General features: G+C 38.3%; 1 protein-coding gene across 21 annotated transcripts in view; it reads right to left on the bottom strand.

Annotated features, from left to right (window-relative positions):
* Window positions 1-12,127, bottom strand: part of SUPT20H (SPT20 homolog, SAGA complex component) — a 33,641-nt gene extending 21,514 nt beyond the window's left edge. For 12 of the 21 annotated variants that reach the window (XR_007630824.1, XR_007630825.1, XM_050331636.1 and 9 more), the window contains exons 1-10: window positions 12,064-12,127; window positions 11,307-11,404; window positions 9,342-9,377; window positions 8,165-8,223; window positions 8,015-8,081; window positions 2,911-3,040; window positions 2,286-2,389; window positions 1,656-1,772; window positions 1,471-1,524; window positions 425-564 (exon numbers count right to left, since the gene is read on the bottom strand). Coding sequence is in view for 19 of the 21 variants with exons in the window: in XM_050331636.1 (XP_050187593.1) it covers window positions 425-564; window positions 1,471-1,524; window positions 1,656-1,772; window positions 2,286-2,389; window positions 2,911-3,040; window positions 8,015-8,081; window positions 8,165-8,223; window positions 9,342-9,377; window positions 11,307-11,324 (725 nt within the window). In the remaining 2 variants the exon portion in view is untranslated. Of the gene's footprint in view, window positions 1-424; window positions 565-1,470; window positions 1,525-1,655; window positions 1,773-2,285; window positions 2,390-2,910; window positions 3,041-8,014; window positions 8,082-8,164; window positions 8,224-9,341; window positions 9,378-11,306; window positions 11,405-11,770; window positions 11,905-12,063 lie in introns of those variants that run through there. The other 9 variants (XM_050331640.1, XM_050331655.1, XM_050331645.1 and 6 more) reach the window with 5 other exon arrangements.
* Between the last annotated feature and the right edge of the window lie 2,457 nt (window positions 12,128-14,584).

Genomic DNA, 14,584 nt, shown 5'->3' with positions numbered 1-14,584 from the left:
AACATACAAGTGAGTCCCTTGATTTCATCATTCAGGATTAAGCTTATACATAGCTTTTAACAAATCAGAGACCAATATACTACATATCAATTTATATATTTTACAATACTGAGTTGCCACATGACTAAGCCTACACATAAATTATGCAAAAAAAGGAGGCAAAATCCAAACTGCAATATAACAAATTACGTTGAGAAAATATATACACACACTTTCCTTTGATATATAAAAATAAGCATACTACAGTATCTACTACTAACTGAAATACAGTACGATATTGAGTACTTTGAATCAAATAAGATAATTTTTTAATTGCTCCTCACACTACCCTAATATTTCAGTAAGTATTTCATTTGAGTAGCTAAATTTTCACATAAAGCATTACTTATGTTTTTCTTTGAAAATGTTTCACACTGAAAACTACCGTTTCATGGGGCGAGTGTTCATCTTCTGCTTGTTGTACAGGAGCCTGTTTGTAGTACACGTCACTGCTATTGAAGGATCAAGACACAAAGGCTCTGCTGTAGCCAAAATAAGTTGGCTCTCAAGTAGGAGTTTGTCCTCCTGTAATATACACAGCTATTAATAAATGTAAAAATACGAAAACTTTTACACTAATTAAGCTATGTCCTATGCACATGGACATCATCTTAGAGAAAACTGAAAAAATTGTGTGTGGATAGTCAACAAAAGAAACCATTCAACAATTAAGTATTCCAAACCATTATTATAAATTAGAGAGCTTGGGTAGGGTTTCCAGTAGGAAAAAAAACAAGAAATCTGCTGAAAAGCAGAGGTCATGTTCTGGGATTTTTTTTGTGTGAGTTTTCTTTGTTTGCTTGCTTTAAACACAGTAGTAGTGGCAATGACATCCATTTTCTGTCAGTGATTTATACTGATGTACTGGCAATCAGTGCCATAAAGATGATCTACCAGGGATTAGGTTACAATTTGAATTAGATCTGAGCATGACTGTGGCTCTGAAATACAAACAAGAACATCAAGTACACCACGCTGTTCAGCAATTCACTAACTATAACTGTACAACTGTAGTTACTTCAGATTCTCTTTACTTTAAAAGCATCAATAGTAAAATAGAGGTGGAGGAGCAACTGTGTCATTAGATTGCCAGTGCTGTTCTGGGGCTGCACGCTGAAGATGAATGAAGTAGGGTAAACTACTTAAAGTCACTCCAAGGCTGTCACTTTGCACTTCCAAAAGCTAAGGTCTGACTCCACAAAATCTATAGCAAATCCTATTGTATTCTACGGTATCTTGTGGAAAGATGTTATTAAGTTAATTTGGCAGCTCTGAAGCATGTACCATGCACACCTCTACACACTGACTGTTTGAATTAATAAAAAAGGAGTAAGTTCCATATTTATTAAACAAATACAAAAATTTAAATAATTTAATTCTATCATGTATTTATGACATCACTGTAAAGTTTTAAAATAACCTCTAACCCACCTGTGTCCATTTGTGGTTGTCACTTGTTATAGAATGCACATCACAAATTAAAGTCTGAGGAAGAAGACATAATGGTAATTAGCTTCCAACTGAGTAATAAGATTTCTTAATATATGTTCTGTAATAGTACATATCCAGTCTAGGAACTATGGTAACACTGAGAAATTACTTAAGCCACTTTTTACCTGCATTGTAGGACGCAAAAGAATGTGTTTGCTTTGGTATGTTGGAGATTTCATGTTACCAGACTGCCTGTAGTCACGTATTTCTGCTATGACACATCCACAATGAAAAATATTAACCTAGTTGAAAGGAAAAAAAACCACTTATAAATAAATAAAAATTTACCAATCCACCCCTGCCTCTAAATAGAAGTTTTTTATATAACATATAAAATTCAAGGAAACTATGAATAAAACTAATCCCTAATTTTTTCAGACCAGTGGTCTTTACTACATACCTAGACATACTTAAAATATAAGCGTAAAATGTAGTGTTTCATATGCCAACAAAGTAGTTTCAAGAAATTCCCACGCCAAACATTATCATTATGACAAAAGAACAAAGGGCATTTCGCTAGAGCACAGAGCTGAAGTTGTTTCACAGCTATAACCACAGCAATTTCTCTTCTATCTCTTTCTCTTCAGTATTTTTTTTCCTAAAGAAGAATAAAATATTTATTTGAGGCTTTAAAGATTACAGTTGCAAATGCACAAGTGTCTTGTGATTAGAATCACCTATGCGAAGCATTCAAAAAAATCAAGGTCTATCTGGGTACAAAACGTAAGTTCTTTTTTAAAACATAACTTTCAAACCTGAGATTTTTCCAAAAGATCAACCAAAATAGGGGGTAGTTCCTCTGCATCCAAATATTCAAGCAGCTCTCCTTCCTCATAAGGCAGACGAATGGTCTCAGAATCTGAATTTAAACAAAACATACTACTTTTCTTTCGCCTGTCAAGTTCCAACTTTAACAATGAGAAATCTGAAACAAACTTGCTACAGGAAAAAGCAGGGTTGGTAGAAACTATCCAAACAGACCATTTTTTTGCACAGTATTAATTTTCACATCCCTTTCTGTTTCCAGAGCTTTATTTTGCTCTTATGGTGCTAACAGACAGAATTTTCGCTCCCAGGTGATATACTGTATGCTCTTATCGCTTGTCACAGTACCAAGAGCAAGGAGATACAACCAAACTGTAAAAAAAATGCCTTTAGACCCCCAGAAACTAAGTGGAAATAAGAGAATGAAAGGCTATCAAAAACACTTGTATCTACAGATTTACACTGCACCTCACAGCTTTATGTAAATTTTTAATTTAAAATTTTTAATTCAAGTACAGTTGTTTGTCCCACCCCAGTGTGGGTAAGCAACAACACATTCTAACTATTTATATAGCATTCTGAGTATTTTTAAAAATTAAAGAGTAAAAATATTACCTGAACCATTTTTTCCCCTGAGCATAAGTGAATAACCCTCATTTCCCGGATAGAGGTTCACTACTAGACATGACAATGTCTCCTGCATAACCAGCTTCTCAAGTAAATTCACATTGCGCCTCAGCTTCTGCTTTAAAAGTAAACATTGCTCATGAGCATAATACAAGGAAATAATTAGTAAAAATAAAAACAATTGCTAGAATATGACTAATATTTAGATTAACAACAAAGTACACATCTAAACAAGGCCCGTTAAATTTAATTGTACTGTATACAGCAGAGTAAATATATTACGTATTATCACACACACTTATATATACAGATTTTTTTAAAAAAACCACTCATTTAAATTACAAACCCTAGAACTGGAAGTCCACAGACAACAGAGTTAATAAGAATGATGCTATGGTAAGATGTTATGAATCTATAGTGCCCCTATTTATTTGTAGAATTTATATGAACATCATTTATCCACTACACATTGTTTGATAAAAACAACAAAATATTTAGTACTTTCAAATATTCCTAACAGAAGCAGATATTTCTCTCCAGGATCAAAATACTGAATCACAGCATTTGGAAGCTTTAATTGCATTTGCTTGTCTGTATTTGCTGAAATCTAATCCAGCAGCTGCAGACACTATTCCCTTATTCAAGAATGATTTCTCCCATGTACAGTAGATTTTTAAAATTACTGGGTATATTTTAGAGACCCTACATATATATCCTACTAACTGAAACATTTGAAGACCCCCTAGAACTTAAGACAATGAATTCTAAACATTAGATAATTTTATACCTTCTGGTTGGAGACCAGATTTCATCTCTGAATACCAGCCCTGAGTGAAGCCACTGACTGGGAGTTAACCTGAGGTCTCTACTAACCCTGCCAAACTACTCATTTCACATACACCCAGCTAAGTAGTAGTGGGCTATCTTTTTCTGAACAAATTCATCTTTCCATAGATATTGAAAAGAAAGAAAGCAGGATCATAACTTATTGGGGAACAAACTTAGAGAAAAAGGACTGAAAACAAAACCTCCAAATCCCACAGCAATATAATTAAAAGGAAGAGAAAAGGGAAGAAAGTATTTTCAATTTCCTGCTATGTAGTTTTAGAACCATTGCCTAAAGTTAACTCTTCCCCATGCATCATGAATGATGGTGACTACATCTCACTGGCTTTTACAGTACAGAAATAGTGAAAACTAACACAAAGAGACAGACAAGGTAGCACCTAAATCCTTTTGGAATTAATGGGAAAAGAACTGTAGAAGTGGGGGAGAATGGGGGAAAATATGTCACAGCAAGAACAGAGGTAAGAGTGCCCATGAAAGCCAATTTCTCATACAGGATGTTGGAGATGCAGCATGTTATGCAAAATATTCTTCAGCTAGAACTCCTACTAACCCCTCCACCATCCACCAAACACCAGGAGGCTGCATGTGCAGTGCTTCAGTTTTCAGACACATCCCTGAGTAGGGGATATAGCTACTGGTCTTTCACTTAGACACAGCAGGAAGCAGCTTAAGGTACAGTAAATGTCATTTGAGAGCAAAGTCAGAACTCAACTACTCTGACATCCTCGCTTTTAAAAACTGAGATAATGCCATGTTTTGATGGAAAATTTTTTGTGTATGTTCCCCTGTGTGGGAAAAGTTAATTCTTTCATATTTAGCTATTCACTGGCATTAGGACAGAAAGAAACATGAGAATTCTGTAAGTTATGTAAAGGAGATCAAGAAGAAATTAATTACATTAAAGTTATTAATAACACAATAAAAAACAATTTCATTCCTCTATCATTGGGATAGAACTAATACAACTTCTAGAAGCTGTTACTAATAATACTGTTAACAGTTCTAATACAACTTTACAATTTTCAAGAGCTGAAGAAAAAGCATCATTCAATAAATGGCATTATTCCATCCAAAACACAGGCAGAGAATAATTTATACTAACTAGTAACCACTCATAGAATTTCTAAACAAACAATATTTTTTTCCTAACAATTTGTCTATGTATGCAAAAAATAGCCATGAGATTTATTTTATGGAAAGCCTCTGCTCCTTAAACACCTCACAAGTAAAATATATATCATAGTAATTAAATTGCAAATGTAATAAAAACTCAGTTAATTGCATCACTCTCTACATTTATTATTCAGTGAATTATATGTTAGTTTGATTTTTTAAGTTTTGTTAAATAATTGTTGGTCACTCATGGCTTGGATTTTTTTAGTTGTTACATGTTTTTTGGAGGTTAAAGCATTGAAGGGGGAAAACAGGTAAAGGAAAAAGGAGAGGACAATCACATAGGTCTGAGAACATTTTTGACACTGCATTCATATAACCTCAAATTTTAAAGACATACTATAAAAACATTTTAAAATATAAAGCCTCTTCAAATATTGGAGTAAATTAGCATTTAAGTACAAACATTTCAATGTGTTGATAAAGTTACTAAGCATGAAAAATTTTTATGCCTACAAAAAAACAGCTCTCTCCTTTGAGCTGGATCTCTGAGATACTGTCTCAGAGTTGACATTAAGCATTAGCTCAGGTCTTGTGTGTAAAGATTTTAAAGATCAAGGAGTGGCCTGAGGTGTATTAGGTTTCTCAAGCATTCATTGCTTTATACTACAAGAGTTCAGATACCAAGCAACAAGGACAGCTCTACTGCTCTGTTATATCAGCTAAACCTCTACCCTCCCTGACTTCATCCACAGAAAAGCAGCACTCCTCTCCTGAACATGCACTGCAGGGACTGTGTGATGGATGGGAAGCAGCACAGAGAAGACACAGGTGCTTCTTTTGCTTCCAGTAAATTCTGATGACTGTCACTGAATAAAGAATACTGAGCACTCTTGCCTAACCAGACTGAAGTAGTGATTTTATGTTGCTAATTATTCCTCCACCCTTGGTTACAAGCAACATGTTAATCTTAATACCTAGTCCTCAAACAGCACATTGGGTATTACACAGAATTATGTTATCTTCATCATGACTGCTTTTCTTGTTCCTCACTGTAGCATATTAAACTGATTTTCCCATCTACTGTTATGACTGAAAAGTTGGTCAAAAAGCTTATAATAAACAGATTATTTAAAAAAAAAAAAGCACCACTTTATGAACGCACAGAAGATGCACCTTGAAAGGAACTGAAGTGACTGTCATTAACAGAGTTCTGAAACTCTGTTTACTCCAAGATGTTTTCATGCTTGCACACTGATGCAGCTGTCAGAAGACACCAATTGAGAATAAGCAACTGATCAATGATTTTCCATTTTTTTTTAGATTTGTTTTTGTAGCAGAGATCCTCAGATTTACCTGCCTTGCATTGATCCTTCCAGCCTATAGGTCAGGTCTGTTTCCACATTTGTGTTTAACACTGAGTCCAAAATTATTTTTGGGGTTTTTTCTTTCAACTTTTATGTATGGGAATGTTGCACACTAGAGTCCAAGTGAAGCAAACTGTTTCATTAGAAACCCCCTCAACACAGTTACTTCTCTCTTGAGTGTGCATATGCAGAAATAGAAGAGACCCTGAAAAGCAATGAAGCTGGGCCGACTGGAGTAACAGAGGAAGAATAATTAATTAGGAAGAAAGTTAAGACTGAAAAACAATATTCAGTGTTAATTTAAAAATTGCTTTTGAGTGGACAATCCAATTACAACTTGTACCATCAACTGAACTCAGTTCAGTTTTACTTTGCCAGTTAAGAGACAAATACACAATCCTATGCTTGTGGATGAAGTTTCACAGTAGAATTATCTTTTAACCTTTGCACCTCAATCTTTGAGCTTCTCATTCTCAATTATTACAATCCCTAACATAAGACCAAGGTATGTATTAACCAGCCACATCTTAGTTCAGTGAATAAGGGCTGTACATATAAACTTGCCTATCATAAGCTTCCAATTCCTCAATAAAGAACTTAATTTTTTATTCAAATCTAGATCAGCAACAATCCCTTTCAACTACTCTGATGTTATAACTCACTTCACTACTTCAATTTTTTTAAAGTTGGGTAAGTTTGCCCAGTGCCTTCTAGGTTTAGCAAGACTTATTGCATTAAAATCCCAGGGGTTTTCCCAGCTTCCAGTCTAGCAAAGCTGATCTCCCTGATGCTCAAATATTTTACTACCTATTCACTAATGATATTTTAAGCTTTTTAAGTTTATAATTTGCTTAAAACTTCACATCTGTGATTTGAATCAGAATGATATTCTAAACACAATCAACCATGCCAGAAACACTGAAAGGAATTACAGGTGCTCGGTAACTAATATCTCATGCCCATTTATCTTCTCACTTGATTTTATTTCCTTGGAAGCAGCAATACAGCAGATTCCACAGCTTGTTCTTCTTGTTCCATTTGACATTCACAGTTTAGCAAAGCAACTCGTGCCTTTTTACACCTTATATTTAGCATTGCTAAGTCTGCTTGAGCTTCTTTGCTAACGTTATGAAAAAATTTCACAAACTTCTGAGTTTACAAGCTGTTCGAGAAATAAATGGCAGTCATTTGAAGTAATTGATTCTGAAACAGTGATACTGACAACAGTGCACGTGGCATTGACATTGGCCCTGAACTTGATCTCAGCTGACTTCTGTGACACAGGATTAAGACAGAATGAACAGGTCACTCAGCCTTACTATTCATATTATATCATTCAGTTACTTTAATAGTACTGTTCTCTAATAAACTCGTTAGATATATCTGTCCATTCTAGACCATTCTTTTGAAATTCTCTCTTTCCATATAAAGAAAAGCATCTCAAGAGTATACTATATACAATCCTCAGCAAGCATTCTACTTTATAACCTCTAAAAACAGATTTAGGGTTACCAGGTAGTCATCGACCCTCCCATTACCTTGTTTTTATTTCAAACTGGACTAAGATGATGCTATTAAATTACAGTTTAGTCCACAAAACTCCCCATACTTGTTCCTCCTGCAGTCTTAGCCTTAGGTAACTACTACAGTAGGAAGAGTTTATTCTTCTTTTAACAAAGAAATTAATTGAAGTTAAAAAAATGTATTTTCTGAAGTTGCCTGTTTAGACAGCAATGAAAAGCTTCTCAGTAATTTCCACTTACCTTTATCTCGGGCTCCTTTTCACATTCTTCTGTATATAAATCATAGAGTTTTTGAAACACAGATTTTCTGCAATCAAAAAAGCTTAAAATGTAACCAAAATTAAATCAAAGAAATGCTATATAAAAACTGAATACTGAAACTCTTAATACCTTCCACTGGATAAATACTTTCTTTTGGGAGGTCTCTGACGGGCACTTTCAATGATATACTACAAGAGAAAAGTAAACCAAAAAATAACATACATTACAAAGAAATTTATTTCTATGTACCACACAACTTTAGATCATTACCAGACAGTGTTCCATGTATACAGAACGTAATTAACAGCTACGCTACATGACTGTTCCAAAAGCGTACTGAACACGATTTGGTCTATGTTATAGTCATCAACAAGAACACAGTTCAGTTTAGTTGTCAAAAGTAGCATTTCATGGCTACGGCATTAGTTGCACACAAAGTCTTGATTCTGCATTCATGTTTTTTAATTACAGTAGTAATTAACACTACTGTACTTAGCTAACATTACTGAAGTTAACGTAGTTAACACACTGACAGTAATGTGGTGAACATACTGAAATACGACCAAATTTATGCATACTGGTTCAACAGTATCTACAATCAAGTACTCGTCAAGAAAACTAATTTCAGGAAGTTTAGTTTTCCTCTTGTCTTTTGTATTTACATTTGTTTTCTCTATAAAGCTGTGTATTATAAATACAAACATGTGTATTAAAAAACATTAAGAGAGATATCATCCTTTAAATATGGTTTATACTCTAATAAGGTTTTTCCTAATCACTGTTGTTTGTCTGAAATATTTTGATTAACAGCTTAGTTCAGAATTTCAGTGAAGAGAGGTTCTCCCACAGAAACACTTCCCATTACAGGGCTCAAGGTTACCATTGTGTCACATGCCAGCTTGAAAGAACACAAATGTAAAGGCACTTGCCTTTGTTCTAACTGGGCTTTCCTTAAACCAAACCGGATTTTACCATATATTTCTGCCGCCTATCATATAGAGCTCTGCCTATTTCACAGCACACAGATGCTGGTTTAAAAAGGGAAAACTGAAGTCCTGCATAGTCTATCACCATCACACTTGATGTCTCCAGTACAGTGGGTAAGAGACAAATACATGACAGTAATTTGAGTGAGAATTTTGTAAACTCAGTGTTACATGTATGGGTGATTATTTATACACATACCTATATTTACATAACATGGTTTTCCACTGCTTTTCAGGAAGAAACAAAAAAATAACCACTGTATTTTTGTAACTGTGAGACAATTTATTATGTACAAGCAAGTAATTTAGCTGCTTCTTACCTCGGCACGATCCAATGCCTGTTCTAAAGCTTGCTGCTGCAAGAATCACAAAGGGGTTTTTAGAAATTACATGACTTGTTTAAACACTCTCATGCATAAAAACACCACAAAAGCTCTACTACTGATATGGACTTACAGTTAGAAGATGTGCTCAAACACTCTTTGGCACATACTAAGCTTAACAGCTGAAACCTCATGTAACTGTATCACAAGGTTTGGCTAAATTATATAGCCTTAGAACAACGAAAGGCAATTGGGCTTAAAAATAGGAATACAAATTACACCTAATAAAAGCAGTAACAAATACTAACCAAAGCACTTAGCGATGACAAGTAGAAAACCTGTTCTCCTTTGTTAAGGTGGCCACTAATTCAACAGAAAGTCTATGCCAAGGTGTCCATGAACAGTTGTCCAGGAAGAAAACATTTTAACTTCTAGATACTGGTGCCCAAGTATTAATACACAAAATGGAAATTAGGATCTTGTGCTCAGAATGTTACTTCTGCACACAATACAATTTGAGAAGAGTTTCTTATGACATACTGTTAAGCAGCAAAGAAACAAAACCAACTTCTACTCCAGATTTCCTCCAAAGCAGGCTAAGAAGTCTGGACAACTCTACCAAAACACAGGGAAATCTGGAAAAGCTACTCTATATCCCATTGCATAGTATACTCAATACCATCTACTCTAATAAATTTAGCTCCTTTGGAATGTCTTTTACTTCAGTATAACTGCAGCTGATGATCCTGTATTTCAAGAAGAACAAAAAGCATAATGAGTTCTTGGACTAAAATCTAACAAGTATTTCAAACCAGAATAAACAAAAAAAGATAGAAAGTCTTCCTTGGCTCCTAACTTTCCTCCTCTAGTACTCACTTTAGCTCTGATGCCTCCTTTGTGTCCTTTGTGCAGTAATAAAGTGCAGCTGCTAAATGCACCAGACAATGAAACTGATTTGGGGCAGGGAGGAGAGAGAGGACAATACTAAGAACCAAAGTCTTGTAGAAGAATGCTTGGGACTTGATTCAGCTCCAGGAAAGTCCAGAGAAGCAATGCATTAATTTCAGTGGCAGGTGGATAAAGCCCTTAGGAATGTATTGTAACAAGCTCTAATATTCAGTAAAGCTTAGAAACATTTGTAATAGATACCTCTTCCCACATCCATATTTGTGGTATTTCCTCAGTTTAAACCCTCCTATCAGCTGTTCATGAAAGCAAATACCTTTACTTGAACATCAAGGAACAGAAGGCACATGAGCCATGTCTAATCCAAGGTAGCCCTAGTTATTTCATAGATAGTGAATTTTTCATATTTTGTTATAATAGAATTCAGGAAGAAAAGCATTACACAACAACAAAGTAACAGCAAAGAAATAGACAACAAAACCACTCAGGTATTTTACCATTCATCTACAACATACCCAACACAAAATTTCTTACCTGTTCACAAAAAAACCCCATCTACTTAACATGCTATTAGTTCTTAGAATCCACCACTACAGAACATGTAAATTTTCAAGTGTCTGAGTGTTTTCATGAAAATGTCTAATACTCATGGTTTCTATTTAAGTCTAGTGGATAATTGCATGATTTCAGATATTCAGTTCCCTGACTGCTTAACATTAGGTAACAATCCAAAGCAATATTAGGACTAGTGAACAGAATACTATGTGGAAGCAGGATTTATATGCACCCAACTGTCTACCATCAGTTGTGACTGAAAAGCCACCACTAGCTTCATATGATAATTCCTATGATGCACTGGCTAGTGACTAAATGTTTAGAAGCATTCACAAGCTACAAAGGAACACACCCCTGAAAAAAGGAATGTCAGAGCTCAGAAGTGACATGCAAAATAACTTAAGAAAATGTGACACACTGATGGTATTCTCCTCATCAGCCAGACAGTTAGCAGGCTTGAGCAAAAGGATCTGAAAATATATTATCTGAAACATAACTTACCATTGTAGTTGAGGCCATGCGACCAAACTGCAAAAGAAGTACTTAGGGAATTTGGTGCAGCAGGCAAAGAATCACATTTTATGGTCACACTCGGGGTACTGAGAAGAGAAATTATGGAGAAAAAGTATCACTAAGGAACTGAGTATTTTATTTAAATACAACATTTCTGATAGCTAATTGTACTGAAATGTGATTTGAATAGTATCCTTTCCTCCAAAGGTAGAAACAAAAGAGTTCCGTTCACTGCTATTGTAGAGATTCACCTTAGAACGACTGCTACTCCTCTTCGTAATAATTTTACACTAGTTATATTAAATAGTAAAGTAACAAGCATATAAGCGACCTTACACAGCCAAGTACTCTTCTCTATTGCAGCAGTCTGCCTAGACACCCCAAATATCACATCCTCAGATACACAGAAAGCTAAAATATTTAACGACTGTCAGTCAAAGCGTTTAGCACACCCCACCAGTTCTTTTGTTTTGCTTTCGAGCGGGTGTTATTCCCAGCCAACACCTCCGTTAGCCGTGTCTTCCAGCGCTGTTCTGCGATGTCAGTTTCACACTGGCTCACAGGAAGCGCCTGCCGGGGCGGAGAGTGACCGAGGGCAGCAGCCGGACAGGAAGGGCCGGGCCGGCCTAAGCCGGGGGCGCAGGACAGGCCCCCGCCCCGCTCCGCCCCTCCCGCCGCCCCCTCCCCGGCGCGGTCGGGGAGCGCCGTGCCCGGGGCAGCCCCGCGGCCCGCCGAGCGCCGCTACCTGCCGGCCTGTCCCGCGGAGCGCCCGGCACAACAGCCCCGCCGCCCGCCCCACCATCCGCCCCCGCCCCGCCGCTTCCGAGCCGCTCCGGAAGGGGCGGGAGCGGCGCCATGCAGGCCGGGCGGGCGGGGCAGGACCGCTGGCACTGCTGGAGGGGGAGGGCGGGACTTCGGAGCGTTCAGTGGTAGAAAAAGCGATGAGAGTTCTTCAAGGCATAGGTTTAATGCTGTGGTGAACATCAGGATAGGTTTCCGTGTGTCTCAAGGGTGCTGTAAGGATATTTGAAGGCTTTCCGGTGTGTGACTGCCGGCCAGCAGCACGTTCTGGAAACTGGTTTCTCTTGAGAGCAGGGGAGGATTCAGAGTATCCGGAGCTGGAAGGAACCCACTGCGATCGTCACGTCAATTACCTGGCCTTAAACATGTCAACCCCAAAAATCACGCCATGTATCTGAGAACACTGTCCAGACACTTAATTGAAAACTCTCAGGCTTGGTGCCATTAACACCTCCCTGGGGAGCCTCTTACAGTGCCTGACCACCCACTGGGTTAAGAGCATTACTGTAATATCGAACCTAAACCTCCTATGACACAGCTTCGTGCCCAGGGATCAGTGTTGGGCCCGGTTCTGTTTAATATCTTTACTGATGATCTAAATGAGGGGATTGAGTCCACCATTAGCAAGTTTGCAGATGACACTAAACTGGGGGAGGAGGGGAGTGTCAATAAGCTGGAAGGCAGGAGGGCTCTGCAGAGGGACCTGGACAGACTGGCGAGTTGGGCTGATTCCAACGGGATGAGGTTCAACAAGGCCAAGTGCTGGGTCCTGCACTTTGGCCACAACAACCCCTGCAGCACTACAGGCTGGGGACAGAGTGGCTGGAGAGCAGCCAGGCAGAAAGGGACCTGGGAGTTTGGATTGACAGGAAGCTGAACATGAGCCAGCAGTGTGCCCAGGTGGCCAAGAGGGCCAATGGCATCCTGGCCTGCATCAAGAACAGTGTGGCCAGCAGGACAAGATTCTTCCCCTGTACTCAGCTCTGGTGAGGCCACACCTTGAGTACTGTGACCGGTTCTGGGCCCCTCAGTTCAGGAAGGATATTGAGGTGCTGGAGCAGGTCCAGAGAAGAGCAACGAGGCTGGTGAAGGAACTTGAGCACAAGTCCTGTGAGGAGAGGCTGAAGGAGCTGGGGTTGTTTAGCCTGGAGAAGAGGAGGCTCAGGAGAGACCTCATCACTCTCTACAACTACCTGAAAAGAGGTTGTAGCCAGGTGGGGTCGGTCTCTTCTCTCTGACAGCTATCAGTAAGACAAGAGAGCATGGTTTCAAGCTCTACCAAGGGAGGTTTAAGTTAGATAATAGGAATAAATTCTTTACAGAGAAGGTAATCAGGTGTTGGAATGGGCTGCCCAGGGAAGTGGTGGATTCTCTGTCTCTGGAGGTGTTTAAGATGAGACTGGATGTGACACTTAGTGCCATAGTCTAGTAACCATGGTGGTGTTGGATCAAGGGTTGGACTTAATGATCTCAGAGGTCCTTTCCAACCCGGTTGATTCTATGATTCCTTTGGGTCCTGTCACTAGTAACCTGAGAGAAGTCCCTCCTCGTCCCCTGACAAGGAAGTTGTAGACTGGGATAAGGTCTCCCCTCAGCCTCCTCTTCTCCAGGCTGAACAGACCAAGTGACCTCAGCTGCTCCTGATATGACTTCCCCTCAAGGCCCTTTACCATCTTCTTGTCCCTCTTTTGGACGGTCTCCAAAAATTTATTGTCTTTCTTATGCTGTAGCACCCAAGACTGCATGCAGGACTCTGAGTGAGGCTGCACCAGTATAGAGAGGAGCCAGACAATCACCTCCCTCAACTGGCTGGCGATGCTTTGCCTGATACCCTCCAGGACACAGTTGGCCCTCCTGGCTGCCAGGTCACCGCTGACTCATATTCAACGTGCCATTGTCCAGGACCCCCAGGACCCTTTCTGCAGGAAATGTTGCCTTTTAGGTGGTGTGATAGCAATTCAAGGGCAGAGAGGGATAACCTGGGAAAGGTGTGGTGGGCACATGGCTGGGACAGCTTTGCTTACTATAAGCTCAGTGATTGTAAAGTTTACTGAGTCTTAATGCTCTGTATTTTCATAATTCCTGTTTGAGGTACACAAGAATTATTCTACGGAATGATACTGGGAACATTTAAGCCTCTTTTCTCTGTAATAAATTATTGTGTTTTAACATCTGCTTCTGGGCAACTTGCTAGAGCTGCTGGGTGGTTCATCAGATCATTATGTAAACATTATGCTATTAATTTGAAGTGATAAAAGCTAATTTTAAAATTTAATTAAAAGCCTGCTGTTTGTAAAGTAAAAAAAAACATGACTGCCTGGTTTTGGGGGTTGGTTTGTTTGTTTTTCCAGAATGTTCAATTTTCTGTAAAACCAAACAAAATAAATAAAGCAGAACTGCACAGCAGATTTGATATGTTCATGTACATATTGGAAATTCGTTTGATTTATGTAGTAAATAACTAA

The sequence above is a fragment of the Myiozetetes cayanensis genome, unplaced genomic scaffold (genome assembly GCF_022539395.1).
Source record: "Myiozetetes cayanensis isolate MyiCay16 unplaced genomic scaffold, myiCay2020 scf5-8, whole genome shotgun sequence".
Lineage (NCBI taxonomy): Eukaryota > Metazoa > Chordata > Aves > Passeriformes > Tyrannidae > Myiozetetes > Myiozetetes cayanensis.
This window is presented reverse-complemented; position numbering and strand designations above follow the sequence as displayed.